The sequence below is a fragment of the Dermacentor variabilis genome, chromosome 3 (genome assembly GCF_050947875.1).
Source record: "Dermacentor variabilis isolate Ectoservices chromosome 3, ASM5094787v1, whole genome shotgun sequence".
Taxonomy (NCBI): Eukaryota; Metazoa; Arthropoda; class Arachnida; order Ixodida; family Ixodidae; genus Dermacentor; species Dermacentor variabilis.
In genome coordinates this window covers 39196916-39221775 of record NC_134570.1, presented here as the reverse complement: position 1 = coordinate 39221775, position 24860 = coordinate 39196916, and the positions used below count along the sequence as shown (strand labels likewise).

The 24860-nt window shown below is 45.5% G+C and overlaps 1 protein-coding gene across 1 annotated transcript in view; it reads left to right on the top strand.

Annotated features, from left to right (window-relative positions):
- Window positions 1-22574, top strand: part of LOC142575439 (carotenoid-cleaving dioxygenase, mitochondrial-like) — a 116123-nt gene extending 93549 nt beyond the window's left edge. Inside the window, exons 2-12 of the mRNA XM_075684815.1 lie at window positions 50-186; window positions 4781-4905; window positions 5286-5427; window positions 6305-6446; window positions 7749-7957; window positions 9031-9188; window positions 10104-10197; window positions 11496-11607; window positions 13094-13194; window positions 14881-14995; window positions 17617-22574. Of these exons, the coding sequence (XP_075540930.1) occupies window positions 50-186; window positions 4781-4905; window positions 5286-5427; window positions 6305-6446; window positions 7749-7957; window positions 9031-9188; window positions 10104-10197; window positions 11496-11607; window positions 13094-13194; window positions 14881-14995; window positions 17617-17771 (1490 nt within the window). The 3' untranslated portion in view covers window positions 17772-22574. The remainder of the gene's footprint in view (window positions 1-49; window positions 187-4780; window positions 4906-5285; window positions 5428-6304; window positions 6447-7748; window positions 7958-9030; window positions 9189-10103; window positions 10198-11495; window positions 11608-13093; window positions 13195-14880; window positions 14996-17616) is intronic.
- Window positions 22575-24860: the final 2286 nt, after the last annotated feature.

The following is a 24860-nucleotide window of genomic DNA, read 5'->3' as shown; positions in this document are numbered from 1 at the left end:
CAACCCCAATCTAACGAAAAGCTTGTCGTCTGTTTCTCTCTGTGTGCAGGCGAGGTCCCCGAGTGGCTGAGCGGCAAGCTATTCCGGCTGGGTCCCGGCAAGTGGGAGCTGGGCGGGGGCTTCTGCCTTCGCCATTGGTTCGACGGTGCCGCCATTCTGTCCGCGTTCGACATACACAAGGGAAAGGTGCGCACCACGGGTCGACGCATGCCCGCAGATTCACGCCGTTCACGAAACAGGACTCGTCCCCGGAGAGCTCTAACTTCTCCGTAAACTTTACCGTTTACGGATTACAGACTCCCCGGAGCCGTGGACGGCAGGATGGATGGATGTTATGAGCGTCCCCTTTGGAACAGGGTGGTGGGTTCAGCCACCAAGCTCTTGCTACTATACTGCCTAATATCCTACCTAGGTTAAACAATGAAAAAAAAACAAAAATTTTTTGGACTACCACGCCCAAATTTTCTGATCCCCTATTGCGAACTGTGCTTTTGTACGTCTCCGTCTTTTGTCGTTTCCCTACTTTTCTTCCACCAATCCTCCAGTCGCCTCTTACTAATGTCTACTGCGGACATGTTTGCTTTACCACTGCTCCCGCTGAACCGAAGGGCTTCAAGGAGGCCAGTGGTGCCTAAACCGACTGCTGGGTAGACGTCTTCACATTCTAATAAAACATGCTCCATTGTTTCCCTTGCTTTACCGCAGCAAGCACATCCTTCTTCTTCCTTCTTATATCTCGCTTTATAGTTGCGTGTTCTACGGCACACCGATCTCGCTTCGAAAAGTAATGAGCGTCCCTTTGAGTTATAATAAATGGTTTCTTCCTGATTTAGTTTTTTTCTCTTAAGTAGTTACTCATGGCAGGTTTATTTTGCATTGCCGCCACCCATGAGATTAATTCAGCCTTTCTGACTTTCCGCTTGACCTTCTTTGTTGCTGTGTTGCCCACCCTACAGGCCGCATACTTGCTGGTAAGCTTCCTAGTTCTTTTCCTCCACTGTGAATCAATGTTTTTTTCTGTACAGATACCTGAACACTCTCCCAGCCCATTTACTTTCTTCCATATTCCTCAGCCATTATTCATACTCAATTTTACTGCGAGCTTCCCTCACTTCAAAACTAGTCCAGCCCATATCACCCTGCACAGCTTCATTTGTAGTCTTCCCGTGAGCGCCCAATGCGAGGCGACCCACTGATCTTTGGTTCCCGTCGAGTCCTGATTGTACCCCTGATTTATAGCAAACAACCGCATTTCCAAAGGTAAGTCCTGGAACCATTACACCTTTGCACATACCCTGGAGGACCTCGTACCTATTGTATTCCCATAGCGCTCTGTGCTTCAGTATGGCTGCATTTCTCCTCCCCTTTACTGTTATGGTTTTTTCCTGTGTTTCCATATATCCATTGCCTTCGTTTATCCATATACCAAGGTATTTATATTCTCTTACCCGAGGTATTTCTTGGCCCTGTATCTCCACTGTCTGTTCACTGTTTTCATTGAATACCATAACACCTGATTTTCTAACACTAAATTTCAAACCTAAATTGTTGCCTTCCTGTCCACAGATATTAGCCAGACGTTGCAAATCGCTTTGCTTGTTAGCTAGCAATACAATGTCGTCCGCATAAAATAAACCTGGGAGTTGCTGCTCTATTACTGTACCCACCTGTTTGTGTGAGAGATTAAACCCGATGTTACTTCCTTCTAGCGTCCTCTCCATCCTCACCATGTACATCATAAACAGCAGCGGGAATAAAGGGCACCCCTGCCTCAGTCCCTTGCGGATATGAACTTTCTTCTCGCTCCTCATCCCTTCCCATTCAACGCAAACGGTATTTTCTAGGTAAATCTCTCTCAAAAGCTGTAGACAATCCTTACCTAAGCCTTCCCCTTCCAGAATATCCCACAAAATGTTGCGGTCTACGTTGTCGTAGGCTCCTGTAATGTCTAAAAAGGCCACATACAACGGTCTGCTTTCTGCTTTTGATATTTCAATACACTGAGTAAGAACAAACAAGTTATCATCCAAACGCCTACCTATTCTGAAGCCATTCTGAAACTCTCCCAAAATGCTATTATTCTCTGCCCATGCTTGAAGCTTTAGTTTGATTGCCTGCATTGCTAGCCTGTATATTACCGATGTAATGGTCAGCGGTCTATACGAGTTAATTCTTTCTTTCTCCCCCTTACCTTTATAAATTAAATTCTTTCTACTTTGCCGCCAACTGTCTGGTATTCGTCTATCTTTTAAAGTTTCTTTTTCACTGCTTTCACCAGAGCTTCCTTACTTTTTGGTCCTAGTTCATTTATCAGCCTAACGGGAACCTCGTCAAGCCCTATGGCTGTGCGCTTTGGAACTTTCTCTTCCGCTTTCTTCCACTTTAAATTTGTCAGCACCAGCTCCTTTTCCACTTGGGTCTCTTTCATGCTCTTTTTTTCTTCAAATACAACCTCGTCATTGCCTTGCAAAGATTCGGCTGTTACTTTTTGGATGTAATTTATTGCCGCTTCTCCTTCTAGTCTGGTTTCATCTTCGTCTAGGATATGTTGTTGTATTGTTTTTGACTTCCTGCCTAATAATTTTATGTGATTCCAAAATATTCTAGGTGCGGCCTTCTTTTTCTCACGTATTTCTGACAACCAACGTTCACTTTCACCTTTTAATTTTGCTTGCACCAGAATTTGAACCATAGACTTTTTCTCCCGGTATATTTCCCATTTACTGGTTACTTCATCCTGTGGCAACTGCGCCTTCTTTGCCTGCCTGTACTCTCGAGATGCTTTCTGTCGTTCGGCGATCGCTTCTCGTATCTCCTTGTTCCACCAGCTTTTCGGTTTCTTTTTTCCTTTCCAACGAACATGTTGTTTCTCTTTCCGTATTTCTGTCGTTATTACACTCAGCTCACCATATTCCCACTCTTTACTTGGCCATTTGCCAAGTTCTTCCTGAACTCTAGTGACTATATTTGCTATTTGTTCAGTTCAAATTGGGACTGGCCATTTTGCTCTCCTTGCTCTCTTTCCCAACTACATATCCCATTTTCAAAATGATGCGTTTATGGTCACTCCCTATGCTGCTAAACCCTTCCTCATCGATGACCATTTCTCTCAACTTATCATGAATTCCTTCTGTCATCAGACAGTAATGAATGGTCGATTGAAGGTTTCCCACTTCCCACGTGATCTGTCCTTCACAATTAGGCCCTGTATTCACGATCACGAAGTTATGTTGCTCACAAAGGTCGAGCATTGACTTCCCGTTATTGTCGGTATAGCCGTCTAAATCCTGTATGTGGGCATTCATGTCACCTGATAGGACAATTTCAGCACCATTCCCGAAACCCTTAATATCAGCGCTTATGCATTCCACTAACTCTTGATTCTTCTCTGTGCAATTTTTTTCTTGTCCACAGTAGCACAGTCCACAGATTTAGGCAGTAGCAAAGCTGGTAGCGATACCTCGTGGCGCTTTGTGAATCTACAATGCGTTTGCGAAATTGCGGTTGGGCGGGAATGCTTCCGTCGAATGAAAATTGTTAAAAGACTGCTTGTTAACGGTTATATCGCTGTCAACGCTTTACACCAGCATTTAAGCGGTATGTGGTAGGTCGCTACAGTATTAGCGTTGTGTGCTTTCTGATTAAACTCTTCGTCACCTGAAGTCGCTGCTAGCATTGCTGCTGCCGTACACCTTCTTGGTAGTGCGGTATACTGCAACCTCTTATACATTTATGGAGAAGCTACGACTAAATTTGCCTCGAAGTCAACGTAGTATATTTTAAGTCTTTTTTCAGCAGAAAGTGGCAACTTGACTCCCTTCCGCAGCTGCATGTGGCCTGTTTTTGGGGGGGGATTGATTCAATGCCCTCTGAAATCAAGCAATACTTACTGGTCGCAGCGTCCAGATGTACACGAGGTTTCGTTTAATGTGGAGGCACACCGTATAGTGTTGCATCTGCAATTTGCCTAACCTTGGAGATGTAAGGTTATGGAGTGCATATTTTATACATGTGCAGTCTTTAGTAAAGTGTCATTCTGAGGTACAAGTTCGGGCCTTCTAACTTAAGTAACAGGCCGTAAAAAAAATGCCATGCGTGATAATAATGCGTACATGCATTCATCCGAACACAAACTAACGAAACTTCTTTTTGCCGTCACATGCGCTAACAGCGCACAAACTTCAAAACGCATACAGCTTTGTTTGTCGTCAGTTTCTCTTCGCCTAGCTGTTTCGGTGCTGTCTCCGTGTACGTCCTATACGTACACTTCTTAATATATTGTGTTAGCGACATGAAGAAGAGAGCAACAGCCTTATAACACCTGCCTAGAATTACTTCGGAGAGTCCGGTCGGAATACTTCACCACTCCCTATAGAAGTTAAACTTGAAGAAATATTCATCAGATCGATCATATCTTAATGGCGGGCCGTCACAGAAAATCTCAAACTGTAATTAGCTGTCGCACTTTCTTTCTCTCTCATATCCTAAGAGAATTTGCTTGTGAAGCGTTTAGAATTTGAAACAGTATCTTGTGATCAGCTGTGTGCGGATCCGGCATTATCGACATGCATCTCCTATAGTGGGACGATGACTTGCCTTCTTGTGACAGGAAGGGTGCGAAAGGGAGTTGGTGAAAGATAAAATACATGCACTCGACTACATTAGACAAATTGATTTGGACCTTAAGCGATATCCTGATATAATGCTTGATGATGTGAATAATTTGCGATCTGTGAATCGAATTTTCCCGAATCACTCCCCTCCATCGATTCTTTCGCAGGTGCGGTATAGTTCGCGGTATCTACAATCTGAGGCTTACAAGAAGATGAACAGCGCCAGTCGCCCCGTCGTGACTGAGTTTGGCACGAGGTGTTACCCGGACCCCTGCAAGAACATATTCTCTAGGTGAGACCTGTCAGCCCTCGGGAGGTCTTTATCTTTGTCAAAACCATCTTCAGAATCACACGTTTTCATTTATTTAATCTTCTATTACCCGTTTCTTTATCGTTTTGTTGTACAACAGAGAGAACTGAATGGAGTAGCCGAGGGGCTTCCAGCCCCAAACTCAACACAGCTACGGGTTTATTACAGAACATATCGGAAGCAGAGCGTCCTGCTCCTTCAATTTGTGTATTTCGTGCATGTTACGGCAAGCTCTGGCAACAATTGAACATATGTATATGTGCGACGGGCATGAATCTCTTCACGAGTTTCCGCGCCATTAGGCTTTACAGTGGGCTGAAGAAAGCGAGACGAAGCTAAATATGGCGCCACAAACCACGCAGGTTTTTCGCTGCCCTGGTCCCCAGCGACTTGACGGATAACAACTTCGGCAACGTGTACTCTCTAGGCGATGAGCTATTCTGCACTTCCGAGACGTGTTTTATGTGGAAGGTCGACCAAGACTCTTTAGAAGCCGTCCAGAGGGTGAGTGCAGCCAACCATTACTCAAATAAAAAGTTCACGGGGCAGAAAATGCTAGAAAAGACGCAAAAACGTCATCCCAAGACAACATTACTTCTAACTTCCGACGATGTCTTTCTGTGACGTCATACATTTTAGCAGCGCTTTCTTATGACAGGTTGGTAGTCTGTCCAACAAACAAGGATCACATTGTATTCTGGAGGAACCAAAGAGTCAATCAAGCGAGCTCTGTGAGCCTTCTTGTGAACGAAAGCAGCCCAAACCGATGGGAAAAAGCGACAAAATTGTTTCAGTACACAGGCCGGCAATGTATTTGGAGGAAAAGTTAAAAAGAAGTACTTTGCCTTTGTTTTTTCTGCAATGATAACTTACACTTCAGTGTAACGTAAATGAATATAGAGCCTTCCCAGATCAGTTACTACACCAGTGCAGACTCGTTTAGGGTTGTTTCTTATCTACATAATAACTATGAGCTGGCCAGCGAGCTTCCGAGAACAGGTCTAATCTTAAAAACAACAATAAACAAAAAACATCATGTGGTAATAAGTCTAGTGAGTATGGTTTGAATTTATCAACATGTCGCTTCTATAAACTATCTCTCACCGGGAAACGGAGCAGCACGTCATTTTTCTAATGTCCGGCATTCGTGCTGCAATGCCATAAGTGGGTTGAAAATGGTAGCCGCTTGAAGTTTGAATAAATATTGGACATCTCGCACTATGCCCCACATACGCTGATGTTCGTACTATGCCCCACATACGCTGATAAGTTATACCGTGCTGCGCTTGGTGGCTGCTATATACTGCACGAATGCCATTGTGTCCGCGGTGCCATATCTGAGACGTGCATGGGTCACATGTGTTCATTTGCACGAGCGCAGTTCGACGTGAACAAGCTGGTATCGGTGAACCTCGCCAGCGCCCACCCCATAACCCAAGAGGACGGGACCAGCTACAACCTGGGCGCCAGCTTCATATCGGGCCTCAAGTACCACATCATAAAGATACCTCCACCAGGAAAAGGTAGAGAACTCGACACGTGCACACTTATTGAGTACGAACAATGCACTGCGAAGGACCGAATTCTCGATGATGAAGAATTGAGCTATCTTCATGAAACTTTTGTTACGTAAGCACGGTCCAGGGTTAGCCATCACCGGCGATCGTCTAGTGAGTCGTAACCAAGAGAAACGATCGCTATCATGAGGAGCAGGTGCCCGAATACCGGTCAGAGAGGAAGCGCAGAAAGAGTTTCGTAAAAGCTGAAGGTGGCCAGCCCTGCTATAGCCTGGATTGCTAACTGAAATGGGGCGTCTGAACTGACATAAGACGACCATATAAACAGAAGCAGAAAGAAAAACTAGAATTAGACAAACAAGCCAAGTTCAGCTGACGCAGTAACATTACAGAACCTTTGTGAATATAATCCCGGTTTGGACGACTATTTCACTAATCCCGACGTTGTAATGGCTAAGTGAAGATAAGATTATTTCGTGAAATTCAGGTTTTTGCCTCTATTTCCTTGTGGATCACCCTGTGGACATTGCCGTCTTCTGCTCTGATAGAGGTGTCACGGTCGCATGGTTTAGAGAAAGAAAACTGGTGTAACTGATGTTACACTTCAGATTAAGTGGAATGAGTGAAGTTGGGTCGGGCAGTTCATGTGCCTAATGTGTGGAGAATATAACCGGAGGTTTATTACAGTCACCAAATTGATGCTAAGCAAAGCGATACGTAATTAATGGTGGTAGGGAAATTATCTTTTATGGTGAGATTGCGGAAGTGGCTGACATAAGATGGAGAAAGCTGACACAAGACCCGAACAATTACACATCGCTGAGAGAAGCGTTGTTCCTGCTCTGGACATGACATGTATGTAGGGGTGCCGACAACGATGATGATGATGAAAATGACGGGCTCAGTAGAATTACAAAACGTGAACGTGGACTGTAGGGTGGAACTCGTACCGTAGTAGGTAAACATAAGTGAAAATATAGAATATTCGCTGCAATATTGTACACTGTGTGGATATCTTCCTAGTGAGCTATACCGAGATTCAGTTACGTTATACTACGGCGCAAAAGTGCGATTTTGGCGATTAAACGCCCTAAAGAATACAAGGAAAGTGAGTACGGTCAGTGTACATCAAATGTACGGCCAACAGCACGCCACGCGCACTGGGCTTTAGCTGTAATTTGTTGCTTTTTCTAGGGGCTTACGATTTAGATTAACTCTAACGTAGCGCTAGAGGACTATAAGTTTTCGAGCAGAGCGTACTGAATTGAAGTGAACATTATAAAAAAAAACGCGTGCTGACATGCGTAGGCTGTTCGGGTCTGAAGCGGGCCTCGGTGGCGTACCAAATACCATCGAGCTGGAAGACGACGTTCAGTTACTACCACAGCTTCGGCATGACGCGCAACTACGTGGTATTCGTCGAGCAGCCGCTCCTGGTGAACGCCATGCGCCTGGTGGGATCGCGCATCAAGGGCTACTCCTTCAAAGACTGCCTCGACTGGGCGCCCAAGGAGAAGGTGAACACGGTTTATTCAAGATCCTGAACTGCTCCGAGATGAAGCATTGCGTAACGGAGATAAAGAAGGTTGAACATAATGAAAATGAGAGAAGCTGTCAACTCGTCCCATAAAATTAGTAGTACGAAATCGAACGTTATAACTATAATTGGCAATGAAAGTCACATGTTGCTTATACGTCGTTAGGCGGAAACAGCCTACTCAACAGCGACTACTCGGTTTACTCAGTTAACTTTCACCTTTCCTTAGTAATTATTGTCTTACTTTAGCCATTGTCTTCCTTCCCCGTGTTCGTTCTCCCGTGTAAAGCAGCAAGCTTGAGAGGGCAACCTCTCTTCTTTTTCTATTTTAAATTATTTCTCTCGTTCTTTTGACACCCCCCTCCCTCCACCCACCTTCAACAAAGCGAAAGTGGTTGCCTCCCACCATCGCAGTGTGCTACGAAGTTCGTTGCTGCAGACTTGCATGGTAACAAAGTGTCCACGAGATGTGAACTTGAAATACGCGCATCATCGGTAGTGAACTGACATGAGCGCTATAAAGCGCAATAAATTTTGCCATTTGCAATCACAGCGTAATGCTCAGTGGTATATTAGCACGACCAAGTCTAAGTGCAGAGCAGATATGATTATTTCTGTTGGAGAAACTAGGTGCTGTTTGTTTTTTACGTGGGGGTGCTGCGCGAGCTGCTTATCGCGGAATTTTTTGTACAAGCCGCTGATAAAAGGGGTATTGATATTCTAAGTACTCTTGTTTCGCGTGACACGCTTCTACGGAGGCTAGTTGTGTGGCATGACCAGAGCGAATCTATGAGCGCGTCAAATGTAAAGCAACAACGTCGCACCTCCAAAATAGCCGGAACTCAACGGACACGATGGGACAACAATGTGCGACTTCCTGTAAATTGAGTTTAAGGCATAGTGAGAGCCGAGTGAGGTGTCATGGATGTTTTTTTTCGCCCTGTTCTTTTCTTGTCACCACTCTGCCTACTTTATACGTGGATCTCCATGACCTCTGCGCCCGACCTGTCTTGCATGGGACTGACATCTGTTCGTGGCCATCGACGCAACTAGACCAAATTTGTGGTGGTGGACAGATCATCGGGAGCCGTCTTGAGGACGCGGTTCATCACGGACCCCCTGTTTTTCTTCCACGTGGTGAACACTTACGAAGACGACGGCCACATCGTGTTCGACATGATCGCCTACGAAGACGCCACCATATTGGACAGGTATGTGACCCCAGTCAGGGGTTTGATTCGAGAGGGAAGTAGTCTGAGTACGTGAACAGCTCCAATATCGCCGGAACCGATTGTGCGCTGTAAGCAGCAGACTTGGCGTGCGGTCGTGTTTGGTGTCAAGTGCGAAAGGTTTCGTGCACATTTGCGCCGGTAATGTTACGCAATGTTGTGTTCACGAGTATGAAACTATTTATTGCACTTTTTCACTTATGCCGCAACCAGCAATGTCAATGGCTAATGCTTAAACAATTTTTATGGCAATTGCCAGCCTCTATCCGTCTAAACAGAAGCTTTCGGGAAAGAAACTGCTACATTTAGGTGTCTCTACTAAATTTATTGTAAGGCTTTATTTCTGATGCCCTGTCAGTTAAAAATCGCAAAGACACAGCGAGAGTAATGTGAGCTGAGCGGAATAGAGGTTTATCAGAATAGTGTTCGCGCGACTGCTCTGCGCTTGCAGCAGGAAGAAGTGCAGCAAAAGGAAGACGGAAGGGAACAAATATGTGGGAAGGAACTTTCCGCGGTAGTACAGGCCACTAAATTAACGGGAAGCAAGGACTCACGCTATGTTTTCATCGCAACCCTTGGCCAATCCGCCTTCGTGGGTACGTGCCATATGTTATAGGGAACACCACCACCTCCACTAACAACAACAGTGGCAACAACGACGACGACTACGACGACAACGACGACATTAACGACATGCGTTGAGGCGCCTGATAACAAGCGGTCTTCCCTGTAGTGGTTTTTTTGAAATACTGTCTTTTTTTGGGCAAGGCATAAGACGTAGTAAACACTCGTCATAGAAATGACGCTTTTATATTGGAGCTTTCTTTGCATGCCCTGCATTTACTCGTATTTTTCTTCAATTCTGTGATTGCGCACGATTCTGTTTGCTTCTTACAGGTATTACCTGGACAAGATTAGGAACTCCGCGGCCGAAGATTTCGATCCGGACTGCCAGGGTCATTTCCGGCGCTTTGTGATTCCCGTTTCTAAGGTGCGCAGTCAGTGAAATTAAACCTTTCTCGCAATAAACCAAGCGGTGCTCCAATTCTGAGGGAAACAAAACAAATCCAAAAAGCTTTTCTTGAATTTTTCTCATTAGTCTAAACAGGCTTACAAGGCACTACACAAGATGTGAGCCTTTATGTAGCAGACTATTCGAGTTGGAGAAACTGCTGACCATCGCGAAAAGAAAAGAGGCAGGCCGCTGATCGTGCACTTAGACAGTATGGGAGAGAGAGAGAGAGAGAAAAAAAACGCGCGCTTCTTGCAACTTTTGTGAAAGGTCACGAAAGAAAATTGAAGGCAGACTTGCTCGTCTTACCGCGTTCGAAATAAAGTGAAAAGGAAATGAATTGAGTCTCCTCCATTCAGAATAAACAGTGAGGCTTGAGAAAATCATCACGATGGGTTACTGTGTTTCATTTAGAACTTGCATTTATTCAGTTCCCTCGCTTCTTCACAGTCGTAATTAGTTTTATGTTGTAAAAGGAACGCTTCTGCCTATGTTTTTGTTTGCCTGCGTTTTTACCCGACAATACATTTGAGTCAGAAAATTGTTAGCTGATCTTATGTGTAGTGAAGCAGCGCCTCTAGATAGATTATGCAGTTGTGTCGTACGCGCAAGTTTTGCATAGTTGCGATGGACATACAGGGGAGCGTCCGACGTTACTCAAGGCCGCCAATTTCAGTTCAAGGGTGTAGTTCTAGCCTTTGCCAGCTTGATTTCCGCATCACCGCTTTTGCAAGCCTACCATAATCAAACCTGAAATCGCGAAGAAAGAAAGAAAGAAAGAAAGAAAGGAAGAAAGAAAGAAAGAAAGAAAGAAAGAAAGAAAGAAAGAAAGAAAGAAAGGAAACGAGCCTCCTAAAAAGAGGTTGGTGTCCCCGAAATTTTTGTGTTAGTAGGCGGCCTACCCAACCCCCCTCTGCCCCTTCCTCTTACGTTCCCCGAACAAATGTTGCCCCCTTCCTACGGAAAAAAATTGCTGGCTATGCCTTGCCTAGACGGCTGCATGGTTAACGGCACAGAAGTCTAGAGATGTTTAAAACCCGCATGTGCTAGTCTAGCGGTCACATGACTACGTGTTATTATTATTTATTGATTTCTTCTGTCTATAGGGCTCTGTTACGACAAATATATCGGCATCAAAATTTTAAACAGCCAAACTCCCCCTTTTGTCACCGTTAATAGGAACGTCCGTGCCTCGTTTTTGCTTGGAAAATAATAAGAGTTATATATAAACATGGTTCTCTCTCCCCCTGCTCCTTTCCCACAACAAAACAATGCAGGTGAACAGCACGAAGGAGGGAAACCTGGTGAGCCTCAAATACACCGAGGCTCGCGCCTATCGCCAGGACAACAGCACTCTCTGGCTCACCCACGAGGAGATGGGAGGCAAAGGTACGCACATAGTCCCGCTCTCCACGCGTGTGCAAAGGCCTTGCGTACCGTAATCTTTTCCAGCATACGACGCGAAATCTGCCCGAAATATCCCTCGTCCCTCGAGTAAATTGTCCCTCATGTGTTAACACGAGGGACAAGAAAAAAGAACGTTGTTTGCGCTTTACTTCTTTACGTCCGGGAGCTTGTTGCAGGCGACAAGCACTATTTATGTCAAGAAGGAAAAAAGTGCCATCCACCTGACATTAACACGACGCGATAAAAGAAACCCATGCGGGTTTTAAACAGAAAGCAAGCTTCGCAGTTTTATAAAAATCGTCCTGGTCTGGGATTCGATCCCGGCACCAACGCCATTGCAGGACAGCCGCTCTACCATCTGAGCTGAACAGCTGGGTATACCAAAGTGTACTGTCAGACATTATTGATCGAAATCTTAGAATGCAGGAATACTGAATATGGCAATGTATGCCAATATTTATGTGTTTTTAACTGAGAAGGTTGCACTTATGGCACGCAATGTTTTTAGTAAATTGCTGTAAATATCGGCGGTGCATAGTCAACGACTGAACTAAGGCCCTCTTTATTCACATTCTAGTGTACATATATGTAGAAGCAATTGCGAGTCTGCAATGAAATTAATATAGTTTATGGAACACCGTTCTGCTTGGACCTTTAGAGCATTGAGGAGAATGAAAAAAGACAGTGCAGAGCTCTTACATTCGGGAAAAAAGATTGCTAAACGCAGAAACACGAATAATAAACCATGTATTCTCGTGCTTATGTGCAGCTGATACTATCAGCCGCTCAGCAGTGAAGCTCAGTACACGAAATTGAACAAACTTGCGAACGAGGAAGGGCAGTAATATACGGTGTGTCCCGGCTAACATTAGCCAAGCTGCTCAGCGCAGAAGATGATGTAAAAAAAAAAAAAACACGGTGCAAGATACAATTACAAGATCTATAGTGTTCAGTCGTCAGAGGTCTAACGACGGAACGCCGTACGTGTCAAATTTGCGCCTTGAACTGCGCTAAAAGCATTTTCTTTGTTCGTTTAACAGCTTGGCTAACTTTAGCTGGGACAGCATATGTGCTGCGGCCAAATATTTTAGATGAATGTGTTGGATTACGAGGATTGGCAGACAGACCATTAACACTCGCAGTTATGCGCTATCTTCCTGGTTCACATGCTTGTTGAATTTCTTGTACTGCGCAACAACGGTTGAGTGATTAATGGATGAACAAATGAACAGATCAATCAATAAATCAATCAATCAATCAATCAATCAATCAATCAATCAATCAATCAATCAATCAATCAATCAATCAAACAAATAAGTCTTTCGGAACGTGGGCCCAACTCCATGCGTTCCAAATTGCTAAAGAAAAATGTTCTGCTTCTTACAACCCGCACGATTGCACTGAATAATACACACCACGCACTGAATCCTAAGATGAGTGCACTGAAGCGTATTCTACCGATTTGCAGGGTACGACTTACCGACCATAAACCCGGAATACCAAGGGAAACCCTACCGCTACACATACGGCAGTGGAAACTTCGAGCGGCTAGGCGAGTGCCGGAATGCGGTAAGCTCAACAAATCGATGCGCTCTCTTTCTGTTCGACGGAACCAGCGGTTTCGCTATATTCTGGCCACCGATCGGTTTCCAAAATAAAAACTGGTTCGATGCCGCCTCCGGCAGTGACAAAATATACACGTCCTTTCGTCATTTCTTTGAAAGAGTTTTTTTTTTTTTCATTTCAACTGGCGTAATGTGGCTGAACGTATATATATTCTACGTTTGCAATTACACCATGGCACATTGCAGCTGATAGATCTTACATCGAGGCGCAATTACTCGAAGCATAGCCGTCGCGGTAGCTAACTGGCTTTCGCGTGCTGCTATTGAGCAAAAGGTCGTGGGTTCAATTACTGTTCGCGGCAGCTGAATTTCGATGACGGCAATACAACGCTCACGACCATGTAGATTTAGGTGCACGTTAAAGAAACCCAGTTCGCCGAAATTCGGAGCTCCTCAATCGTCTCCCATAACCTACCATGCTGTATCGGAAGTTGACTCCCAGAATGTTTTATTGTCCCCCTAATCTTTCTCTTATTAAAGCGAAGTCTTATTTGCAAGTCCTACCGCAATTCTGTGACCGTAGCTGCTGGGGCTGGCTAGCCGAATAACTCAAACATAGAGAGAGAGAAAAAAAAATGACGTGTCCGACGGTATCATCGAACCTCGGTCTACCAGAACAGCAGCCTTATTCTGTAAACATTAGCCTGCAGTCGCAGGCGTACATTTCTCGTACCAACGTCAAGTAGTTCATTGAGACAATTAGCGCTTGTGTCACGTCGCACATCACGTGCCAACTCCAGCCTCCATTAGGCCTCGGACGCAGGAAGGAAACAAGCGAAGAGCAGCCATCTCCTTACTACTGTCATTCGAGTAATACTTATTTCTGCGTATACTTCTCACTTCTCTCCTCTCGACAAACATCGAACATCGATTTCGTTCTCATGACATCACTGCGTCGTCGTATCACAGGGTGCATTCTCATCAACGGCTGTCTGCATTAGGGCAAAGCTCGTGAAGGGTGCAATACATGAACATAAACATTGCGTGACATTGAGCTCGGGACCTGTGCTGCACGTGCATAAACACAAACATTGCAAGAGATTACCTATCACGTAGGATGTATATAAAAACCGGCGCACAGATTCCAGTTAGCTTTGGAGCAGTTAGTTAACCGCTTGATATAAGCTTCGCTTCAAATAGATTCCAACATGGTGGTGCTCGTGGTGGTGTTGCCTAGGGCGGGCTAGCCTGGCATACTTGGCAGGCCAACATATGCATCGGATCGCACAATTATTTGCTCACGCAGGCACATATACATAGCACTCATATACACACGGAAACAGAAGCAGGCTAGCAATTGTGTCCTTCCCAAAGCATGTGAGGTTTGAAAATTCAGTACTGCAATGGCAGCTCCTGTAGCTACCAGCAAAGGCAAAAGGACGCCGAAATGCTGATTCCCAAAGATACCATAGTTCTCAATAGTTGTCAGCAGACGCAAAAAGGTTCAGCGATTAAACCTATTTCGCAGTGTGTAACGCCTCGACGACAAAATCAGAATATTGCACTTTATAAGTAGTTGCATTCACTACTTCAGCGCATTACACTCAGAATCTAGATTGTTCGTGTTTTCCCGGACGTACTTGTTCTTCTATACCACCTCTTATTGGCCGTCTGAACGATGCCTATACAGATCTGCAAGCTTGACATTGAGAGGCGGGAAATGCAACTCTGGCGAGAGTCGGATACGCAGTTCCCCAGCGAAGCCGTCTTCATCGCGAACCCCGAAGGAGTGGACGAAGATGACGGTAAGCACGCTTGTGTCCATCACATGAGCAGTGTTGTAACACCAGAACCTACAGTGCTAAAAAACTCCTAGCAAATGCCACGCCCTCCCTGCGGGCTTACAGATAATTTTACGTTGGTTGCAGTGGGCGGCTTGTTCGAATTAATCGAAAATGAAAAAAAGAAAACAAACTGAATCCGGAGTGCATCAATCTTTTTAACGAGGAGCTAAAAAAATTGGTTCAGTGTATGCTCTTCCAAAAAACCTTGTGTGTCGTTTTTAGAGCGAAAGTTCTACTACGCCATGTCTCGCAAGGTTATTCATCGTGTAGCAGTGGCCTTGAGCCACCGGAGCGCCGGTGTGGCAGGTGTGACGTCGCAGCTGCGGCGCAAAGCTGCGGCGCGTGACAAAGTCGCAGCTGCGCAGAGGCGTCGCAGCTGCGCTCTCTCGGTTTCGCCTCTGCGGTACCACGTGACTAGGCGAGGGTTTCACGGCTGCTTCGCCAGCGCTTGCTGTGCGTGCGTGCGCTTCAGCGCAAGCTACAGGCTGAATCCAATTATTCAGTAGATATATGACGGCAGGCCACGAAATCTCAAGCGAAGGCAAAGTTGCCTGCTGGCACACAGGAGCAAAGGGAGGTAAGGTTAGCAGGTTACAGAGAAGCTTACCGAACGCGGAAGCATGCCAAGATTGAAGCTACAGCAACCGCTGCCGTCGTTCAGCAACACGAACAACAAGTTCACGAAGCCGTGGGTACAAGCAACCGCACCCACAACGATCGTTTGACGAACCACCCCCTTCGGCTGGCGGCCAGCTTGACTGCGATGGTTAGGCTTCACTGCGACATCGCGGACAACCCATTCGGCAGCGTACGTAACGTGTGTGATAGACTGTGGCCTAACTTTAATGAAACACTGCGCATAGTCTTTGCAAAACCAGGCCAAACAAACCTTTCGCTCGTGATAACTAGGTTTACAAGAGTTAAACCTCAGCCAATTTGTTTTATTTCAAACAGTTTAGAAAACTATTTTTGATAATTTACTTCCGAGCTTTTTATATTCTTATTTTTATATTTCGTATATTTCATGTCGACGATATTCATTTGACTCACCTTTGACAAGCGAGCGAATAAATGTATGTATGTGCGCATGTGTCCATGATTGACGTGTTTGCCACTGCTTACATGGATTAGAAATAGGTAAAGAAGGACGCAGACTCTGTAGCCTCGAGTGAATGGCTGTGCTAAGCAGCTCGATTGCAATGTGCCCTTTCGCGTGACCGAGAAACTTCACTCATACATGCAGGATGAACGCTTGCTTAGCGTCACTGCGCGCTGCTCAGTAAACATTGTCTCCTTGTGCCCCTGTAAGCGAACCATTTACTCCTAAGTGGCAGTTTGAGGTATCGCCGACATGCTTAAAATTTCAGTTCTCTGCCCCGTCAGATGCGTGAGTCAGGAAAAATACCACTGAATATAATCACGCCCTTAGCAACGGAGCATCCATTATACGTCGCTACGGCTGCTAAAGGAAACAAAAATCTACAGAGACCATCGGGGGACAGTTGTCCATGTCACGTGATGTGTGTGTGTGTGTGTGTGTGTGTGTGTGTAACTAGCTACAGGACGACGGTGGTGATGACGTAAGGAAGACGTCGTCTAGACTAAGACGACGTACATCATGACGATGGAATGGAGCCAAAGCGACGAACGAAGGCGCTGCGATGATGGTGTGAAGACGACATCGCGACGACCCTGGAATGATAACGACGGCAAAGGGTGACGACGACGGTATGATGGCGGCGGCATGACGAAGACGGCCTAGCGACAGCAGAATTGCGAGTGCGTGACAGAGGAGGAAGCCGTGCAACGATGATGGCATAACGAAGAGGGAATGACGATGGCGGAAATGGCGGTGAGACGACGACCGTACGATGACGGCATCATGACGAAGATGGCGGGTATTCAACGGAGTGACACTGCCGTGATGACGATGATGGAGCGGTGACGACGGTTTCACACTGACCGTGTGACGACGACGGAATGAAGACAACGGTTTGTCGCCGATTGTTTGACAGAGCAGCATGATGAAGATGGCAGAATGATCACTACAGAGACACGGTGACGCAGGCGGCGCGAAGCGGACGGCTTGACGACCATCGAATTGCGAGAACAAAGATGACGATGGCTCGAACTTGATGGTTTAACAAAAATGGCAAGACGGCAACAGAATGACGGCACGACAAAGACGGCGTGGTGATGGCGTCATGACGAGGACGACAAGACTCCTAACACCTGCTTAACACAGTAGAGGGTGCATGTATAGCGGGACACGAGTATATTACAGGACAGTGGCGGCTGCTCGATTGGACCACTCGATGCCTTGCCGCGATCTCCTCCTACTCTTGTATGCGAGAAGGCTCGCGCTGTAAGGAGCGATACTAGGCCTGATCAATATTTTCATCCCACGTACGTGTGTATATATGTACATACATATGTAGGACAGGCTCCAACGGTAACTGTCCCAAGGGTATTCTAAAAACGCTTTCAATTGCCGGTTCGTCCTCTGTCTGGTTCTTTGACTAATCCTTGTATTTCGTATTTTTTCTTTCACCCGCTCTTTGTCCCTATAACCCGCCCCGCAGGCGTCCTTCTGTCGGTCGTGAACGACACAGACTACAGCAAGCCGGACTTCCTCTTGGTGCTGGATGCCAAGACGCTTACTGAACTTGCGCGGGCCCAAGTGCCCCCTCACGTGCGCGCCTGTACCTCGATCCACGGTTGCTTCGTCAGGAGCTGAGGGGTCCTACGCAGCCTCTCTCCTCGGGGAGCACCGCACGAACCGCCTTTGTATTCGCGCAACCCTGGTCCAATCCATTGCATGTACGGGTCTTTCATTTCGGTGCGGTGCAAAGTATCGTTCGGTGCCGCCAACTGAGGTCGCTTTTTAGTGGTGAGCTCCCGCTTGTACGTGAAACGTGTCGCAGCTCACGGAATGCCGGAACACCGGGGATGTCGACGGCAGCAGCTGCGCCGGTAGCGCCGTCTCGTGAGGCTTTCTTCAGCCGCAAGGCGCTAGAAAGAAACGTGTTTGGGCTTAGTTATATGTCTAATTTTTTTCTAGGACGTGATATTATAGAAAATGTTAGCGCCTTTACTCAGCACCGGTAACTCGTCGTCGCATGGCAAGCAACATGAGGTCACAAAAAGCACCGCCAAACACCGAAGGAATGGAGCAAAAGAGCACGTTTACTTCCCGAAATCTGCACACGCGTCCAGGATGCCACGGAAGATAGTACAAATTCTATCTCATTAAATTCTAGTACGGAGAATATTAAACGTGTATCGTTACACAAATAAGTAAATGTACTTGAAGCTTTACGAGAAAACGTACAGAAATTCGGTTACTTCGTTGCGTCATTGCTCTCGCAGAAGGGAGTAAAACAAAAATACTCTTAATTCCCATCAACGGCTAGGGTCTGGTGCTGCGTGTACACCTTTGCAGTAGCTGCAGTTATAGGTCTGTGGGCTCCAATTCACCTAAGCTTGGCAAGATGTGGCCACCAGCGCTGCGGCACACGTTTGCAGTGCACCTCGAGTTCCAATTGCATTTCGTAAACTGTGACACGTCGACGGATAGGTTTTAAAACTTTGTATACTTTGTGTAGTGAATCGCCGTCAAGGTACGACGTGTGTGAGGTGAACCGTCGTCGATCTCATTTTTTGTGACCATTGTGAAGAGACTTGTTGCTTACAGATCCGCGTAGATGAATGACAGAGATGTAAGTGTTGTGAAATCAAGTTCAAACAAAAATGCAGGTGTGTATACCTTGCCGTCGTTTCACAGCCGTTTGCCTAACTGTTACCTGCGTCTTGTTCTTTTTTTTTCCAGCAGTCTTGCTAGCATAGCTTTCAGCTTTCGACAATAATTGTGGTCTTTTCAGAGAGCAATTGCGCAGATTTCTTGGTACAGTCATTGTTGAATGTTTCCCTTCGATAACATTAAATATAAGGTATATTCTTGCTTTCTCGTTCATTTTAGGAAGCATACGATCCTTGGAATCCAGAAACAGAGATCTCGTGTTCACAGTTGTGTTGCTAAAAAATAGAAATAGCACTATAAATTAGCAGAGCACACCAAAAGCTCAGATAAGCAACCAGTAGTAATGTCGTTAAAGCCTGCCGTTCTCGGCGCCCAACACCCTATGCTTGCATTAGCGGACAACGCGCAGATAGTGTGGTTCTACCAAATACTTTATCGTTATACAAAACGCAGTCAAACCATTTGCGTCCATTTGTGTAGTTTTCTTGCAATTTGCCTTTTCCGACGGAACATTGCGGGGGTATCACTTGCGTCAATAGCGTTTTGTGGTCATACGTTGCGGCGTTTCACGTTGCGGCTTCAAGTGAAGCTGAAAGTAATGCTTGCACAAGAACTTTCTTGTTCTTGCGCTCAGGAACGGTGAATAACCGTTCTTTTGTGAAAATCAAGGCAGTGCCATTCCGCCAGATTCCTGGGGTGTTGACGTGTTGTTTCTATATATCTACGTACGCGTTCACTGCGATGTTTTACAGATTCGGTTTCTTAAATTAACGCACTAAGCTGTTTGACCTTTTCTCTGGATACTTCGTAGTTCGTGGTGGGCTAAAAGAAGAAAAGCCCGGCTCCGTAAATTCAGCATTGTGGTCCAGTTAGGCATGCTCTGAGCTTTAGAGATAAAGCAATAACGTGACACAATCAAGGAACGTCGTATAAATGTTTACTTATAGGCAACCCAGTCATGTCATTGGAAATTTACAAATTGTTCAACCAGGAGCTTCTAGAACCTGACTTTTTTTTATTAATTACAGTAAGCTTGAGCAAATGTGCGCATAATTGGAATATTCCTGCTTTTCTCACGTATTTGAAGAGGGAACACACAACATATTTTCCTGAACAAGCGTTCATGTGTGTATCAGCAGCAATCACTCTATGCCTTTCTCCGCATTTTAACAGCGCTCTTGATTTGTACATACACAATTGTAAATATACGCTTTATATCGGGCAACCTACGTCACCACTTGACTCACCTATTTCATTTGGAGTACGTCATTACGTGGTTTTCTGGCTGTTCGATTGCGTAAAAATATCAGCTGTTTCCTCCATCAATTTCCTTTCTTGTTTTTTTTTTCTTTACTTTGGTATATCCGTCGCAAACGGGTGCGTACTATGAGAGTTACTAAAATATGTATGTTTCCCGCACGTCAAAAATGGCGAGGACTGTGCAGCCGACTGAATTGTGCAGCCTTAGCTCTGAGCTGCGTCACCAAGATGTCAATAAATATAGGATGCACTTTTTTTCTTTATCGTAGCTCATTGTAGAGGAGAGCTGCCTAACAGCATGTACATCTTTGTTAACGGCAAAGCCGAGAAAATATACTTCCGCCAACAGGCCACTATTGGACAAATGGCAACCGTTGCTCTATGACTGATGCATAGAATGGGGACAAACATTTATTTGCGGTATAGTTACACCTTCAATGAATAACGTCCGCACGTCATCGTTGTGTCCGCTTCAGAGACAACTTGTGTGCAACAGGCCAGAGCAGACGCAAACGCGATATCGCCTATTAGGATTTGGCGCCTGTTCGACTAATGAGGTTGATATTAATTAAGAACTGTAAACAACTTAGGGGAGTCGCCTATTCCGAGGCGCAGATGCAATGCAACGCTGTCCCTTTTCCCATGTAACATACACACACACACACACACATACCCCGAAGACAAACATAGCAATCCTACATACAAAAAGCAGAATCAGAACAGAGAAGTAATGTTTTTATGTCATCTCTGCCGAGGATAACCTTGACAACACGCGCTTATACTTCGAATAGCTTTCGGAATCCGGCCCTTGCCCTTGCCCATTCGGTGCCTACTCGTAAACGTGCGGGTATAGGCACACAGCTGGCTCATTTTTGAAGAATATAGCGAAGCTTGCCTTTCCGGATCCAAAGGTGAGCATCTTCAAAAGAAGTCTGCGTCGCTGGATAAACCTTGTATCTCAGACACACCCGCAATTTCACGGACAATTGAAATGAAAGATCATTCAAATTTGCGAGTTCGAAGGGCTTTCTTGCATGAGCGCGCACAATGGAGCCACTTCAGCGCTCACGTTTCCATGGCCTTTGCTTTTTTAATGGTCATTGAAAGCGCACGTCGAACTGTGGTATTAAAGAGCTCTTAAAATTTTCCAACCAAGTTAGGAAGTGTGAATACTGAAGTTAGGAGGCCTGGCGACTTCAGTGAATATCGTAAAGTTCCTGGGAATACTACAACCCGCCCTAACGGCAACCTCTGAATAAGAGGCTGAGTCGGCCTCGAGATGTAGACACTTTTAATTGCAAAACTAGATAGAGAAATTTTTCACACCGTTCCCCAGATCGTTTTCGAGACTTCACAGACGACATCAGCCAAACTGGAAAGCCATGGGGACGATTTTTCCGAGTAAATCAAGCAATAGGTTGGACAGAAACTAGTGCTCGGTTTAACCTTGAGCGCGCTGTTGTTCAGTATAACATTCTTGCTCGCCTAAAGCCGGCTTGTGGAAAGGTACTCTCTGTCGGGATAGTTGGCAACAGTCATCGAACATTCCAAACATAACCGTTACATCACCTGCTTTCTGACATTGCTTCCCAATCCATCTTTCCGCGTTTTTTATTACTTGTTTCTGTTCTTTCCTTGACGCGAGATGTGGGACCACTTCCTCTTCTGGCAATTCAGGGTGTTGACGATGACGTAGCTCCGCGTGATGCATCTTTGTTTGCGTACCTTTTGTTGAAGCACATTACCATGAGTGAAGTGATGCTAGAAGTACGTCTAAGCTGCCAGTCCTATATACGCCGATATGACATCTCTGAAAAACTAGTCATGCTCCTTGTAACTTAATGTTTAGCAGCCTTGGAAGATCGCTGTTCATAGAAAGACGAGTCTTCAATTCCAGTCGACATAACTGAGACATTAATTAAGTCGAGAATGCTGACTACGTGAAAGTTGAGAAGAACTCGTTTGATCGCTTGACTTACCAAAAAATGCATGCGCGTTTATTATACACAATGAGGCAACGGGTATAAAGTGAGAGGCAGCTGTCCAGCACTTGTTGCGTTCGCTACTTGACACATTCCATGCGTTCTCCATTAGTGAACATCTCGTCTGCCAAGTCCGAGCATAAACGCACTCATGTTTTTGTAAGTGATTTAATCAGTGACCTCCGATGCCCTTCAAGGTGCCATTTGTGGGAGGCAGCACGGAAAAAATAAAGGACGTCCTTAATCTCAACGCTGCCGAATGTTAATCATCATGCATGCATTCCCAAACTGTGATAAACCGATTTGTTCCACATTCCTTCATTTCCATACTGCGCGTGTCCTGTGCAACTGCATCTCTTCATTGCCATTATTTTACACATTGTATACTGTCCCTAAGTTTATGATCATTGTGATATGCTTTTTCTGTCAGAAGTCTGTTCGTACTTGGATACTACTGCTGTATTTTGTTTGCCTGTACAACCGAAGCCTGCAAGAGTCTGGCATCCAGGCTGGCAGTATCCAATAAAAAAAAGTTGAAACTTGGCCTTGTCTGCTTTTTTTTTTACCATTAGTAAACGACCTGAAAGGGAAAGAAATACTCATAAACAACAATCAATCTCTTGTCTTGGCCTTTGTGTTATCATTTGTGTTGTCATGTCACAGAAAGTCATCCTCCTCTTTTGCAGCATTGCACGTCGCGGGTCCCGAAATTGATGCACAAACGCCACATCTCTCAGAATATGTATGCGGCGCATGACGCCGCACAATTTAGCAAGCACTAGAACTGCTCATTAACGCAGTGGTTGGCGCGTCCGCTTCCTAACTGCCCTGCTCTAAGTGATCGGAAGAGTGTCCACAAACTATTGTGTTCACTAAATATACCATGACATTTACTTTCCTGAGCAGCTAGAAAACGATCCCGTTTACAGTTACATTGCAGTCAATTTAAGTTAGGTTTAAGGCACTGGATAAAATCTCGTAACTATTAGAGCTATCAACTCATTTTGCCTAGACGCAATAGCATATTTTGACATAGACGACCGTGTTGTTATGTATGCCACTGTTGATAGCTACATAAGGTAACTGCAAGACTGCTAGAACTGTGGTACTGTGAAGGTCCCGTGCGACTTGTCTATGAAACAAACCAACACAATTACGCAAGCAAGCAAGCAAGTAAGCAAAGAAACAAGCTAGATCAGATAAGATGTGAATATTGGCGTGTTTTCCCGTAAAAGAAATAGGTCGGGAGAAGAAAACGAAGTATCACACTGGATGTCTTTCGCGAAACGTTCTTTTAGATTGGGTATACGCGAAATCCTTTCAAAACAGGGGTATAGGTATGTAGCCTAACGCGAAGGCAGAGGTTGGATTGTGCGGGACAATGTTTTGTGCCTTCGTGCCTCTTGTATACGGCATTCAGACCCCGGTGCGAGCGCCTCCACAGAGCCTCTTTCTACTGATCATTTCCTTCTTTCCTTTTATTGCGCATTCTATCGACGCCATGAGCCATGGAAAAGGCTTCGGCGCGGAGGGTTTCTATACCGAGTACGGGTGCATACAAGATAGGCCGCGCACGCACATATTACGGAAAGGGTTTGCGTGTCACGCACCTGGTATAGATTCGGCCCGAATGATAGCTGGCGACTACAGTGTGCGCAGTTGATGAAGTGCACTGTACCAAAGGAAGCCAAGGAACTCCCCTATTCTATTGCGTTCCATGATTTGCGTATATCTATAGTATGGACGTTCGGGCAAGCGATTGCGTAGTCACGTTTCCCGGGACATCATTAGGAGCAGAGCAAAATAAGCTTTCGTGTTTCGAGACCCCTCCTCTGGCCGCAGAAAAAGCCCTCCTTGAGTGCATGGTCAAGTATAGACTCTGATGTGGCCGAGCTCCGGTATTGTTGCCGACGCCGGTCGATAGCCGCGCGACCTTGCGCGGTCTTCGCTATACGTGTTCCCCGAAATCACTAAACGTGAAAAGCTCGCGTGAGTACTGGTTCGCCGCGCTCAACATCCTCGTCTGTGGATTCTAGCGGCGTTGCCATGTTTATCCCGAGAGAATTACTAAAGGCTGCAGCTTCTACTGTTGAGGTTTCCTCAATTCTTTTTCTCGGTGGATGAGAGGTCTGGCGTGGCTCAACACCCGTGGGCTTGTTAAAAGAAGTTAAAAGAACGGTACCTTGGCCCTGTCCTTTTGCGATAGTTAGCTTTTTTTATGTCGGAATAATACGCATTTTCGTCACGAAACCTACGTATTATTCTCCCCAGCAACGATCTTTTTTTTTGTCTAAGTCAAAGACGTTCACGGTGAAACATTTTTTTTTTGCTAACTTCAGAATGCTGGTTCGGCCCGTGGGTGACACCCTTACGCATATAAAGTGGGATCGAATCGTTGATCGTGACTAATGAGGTTCTATTCTTTGGCGACTTTTCCGTGGCAAGTATACCCGATGATGGTTGCGGCAAACGACAGTAAAGCTTCTTGAAATTAATTTCACTAGCTATCACTGTCAGGATTTCGTGTCAGATATTTTGGTGCGCACCCGGTGGTCATAATTATTACACAGTCCTCGAACTATAGCTTCTGTCATCACAGTTGCATTTGAAGCTCGCTGTTGAGCACAGTAATTTCTTTCATTAGCGAATGGTAGGGGTTGTAGCTATGGGACGCACCAGCACTCTTAAATGTGTAAAATGTTTTACCGTGCTGTAGCAGGAACGGACGGGATGAAGTCGCTATCAAAAGAAGAAAAGTACGTTGATTGAAATTTTGAAACCATTACGGGGCTCGTGATAGTAGGTGCTCGAGGTGCGCTAAAGG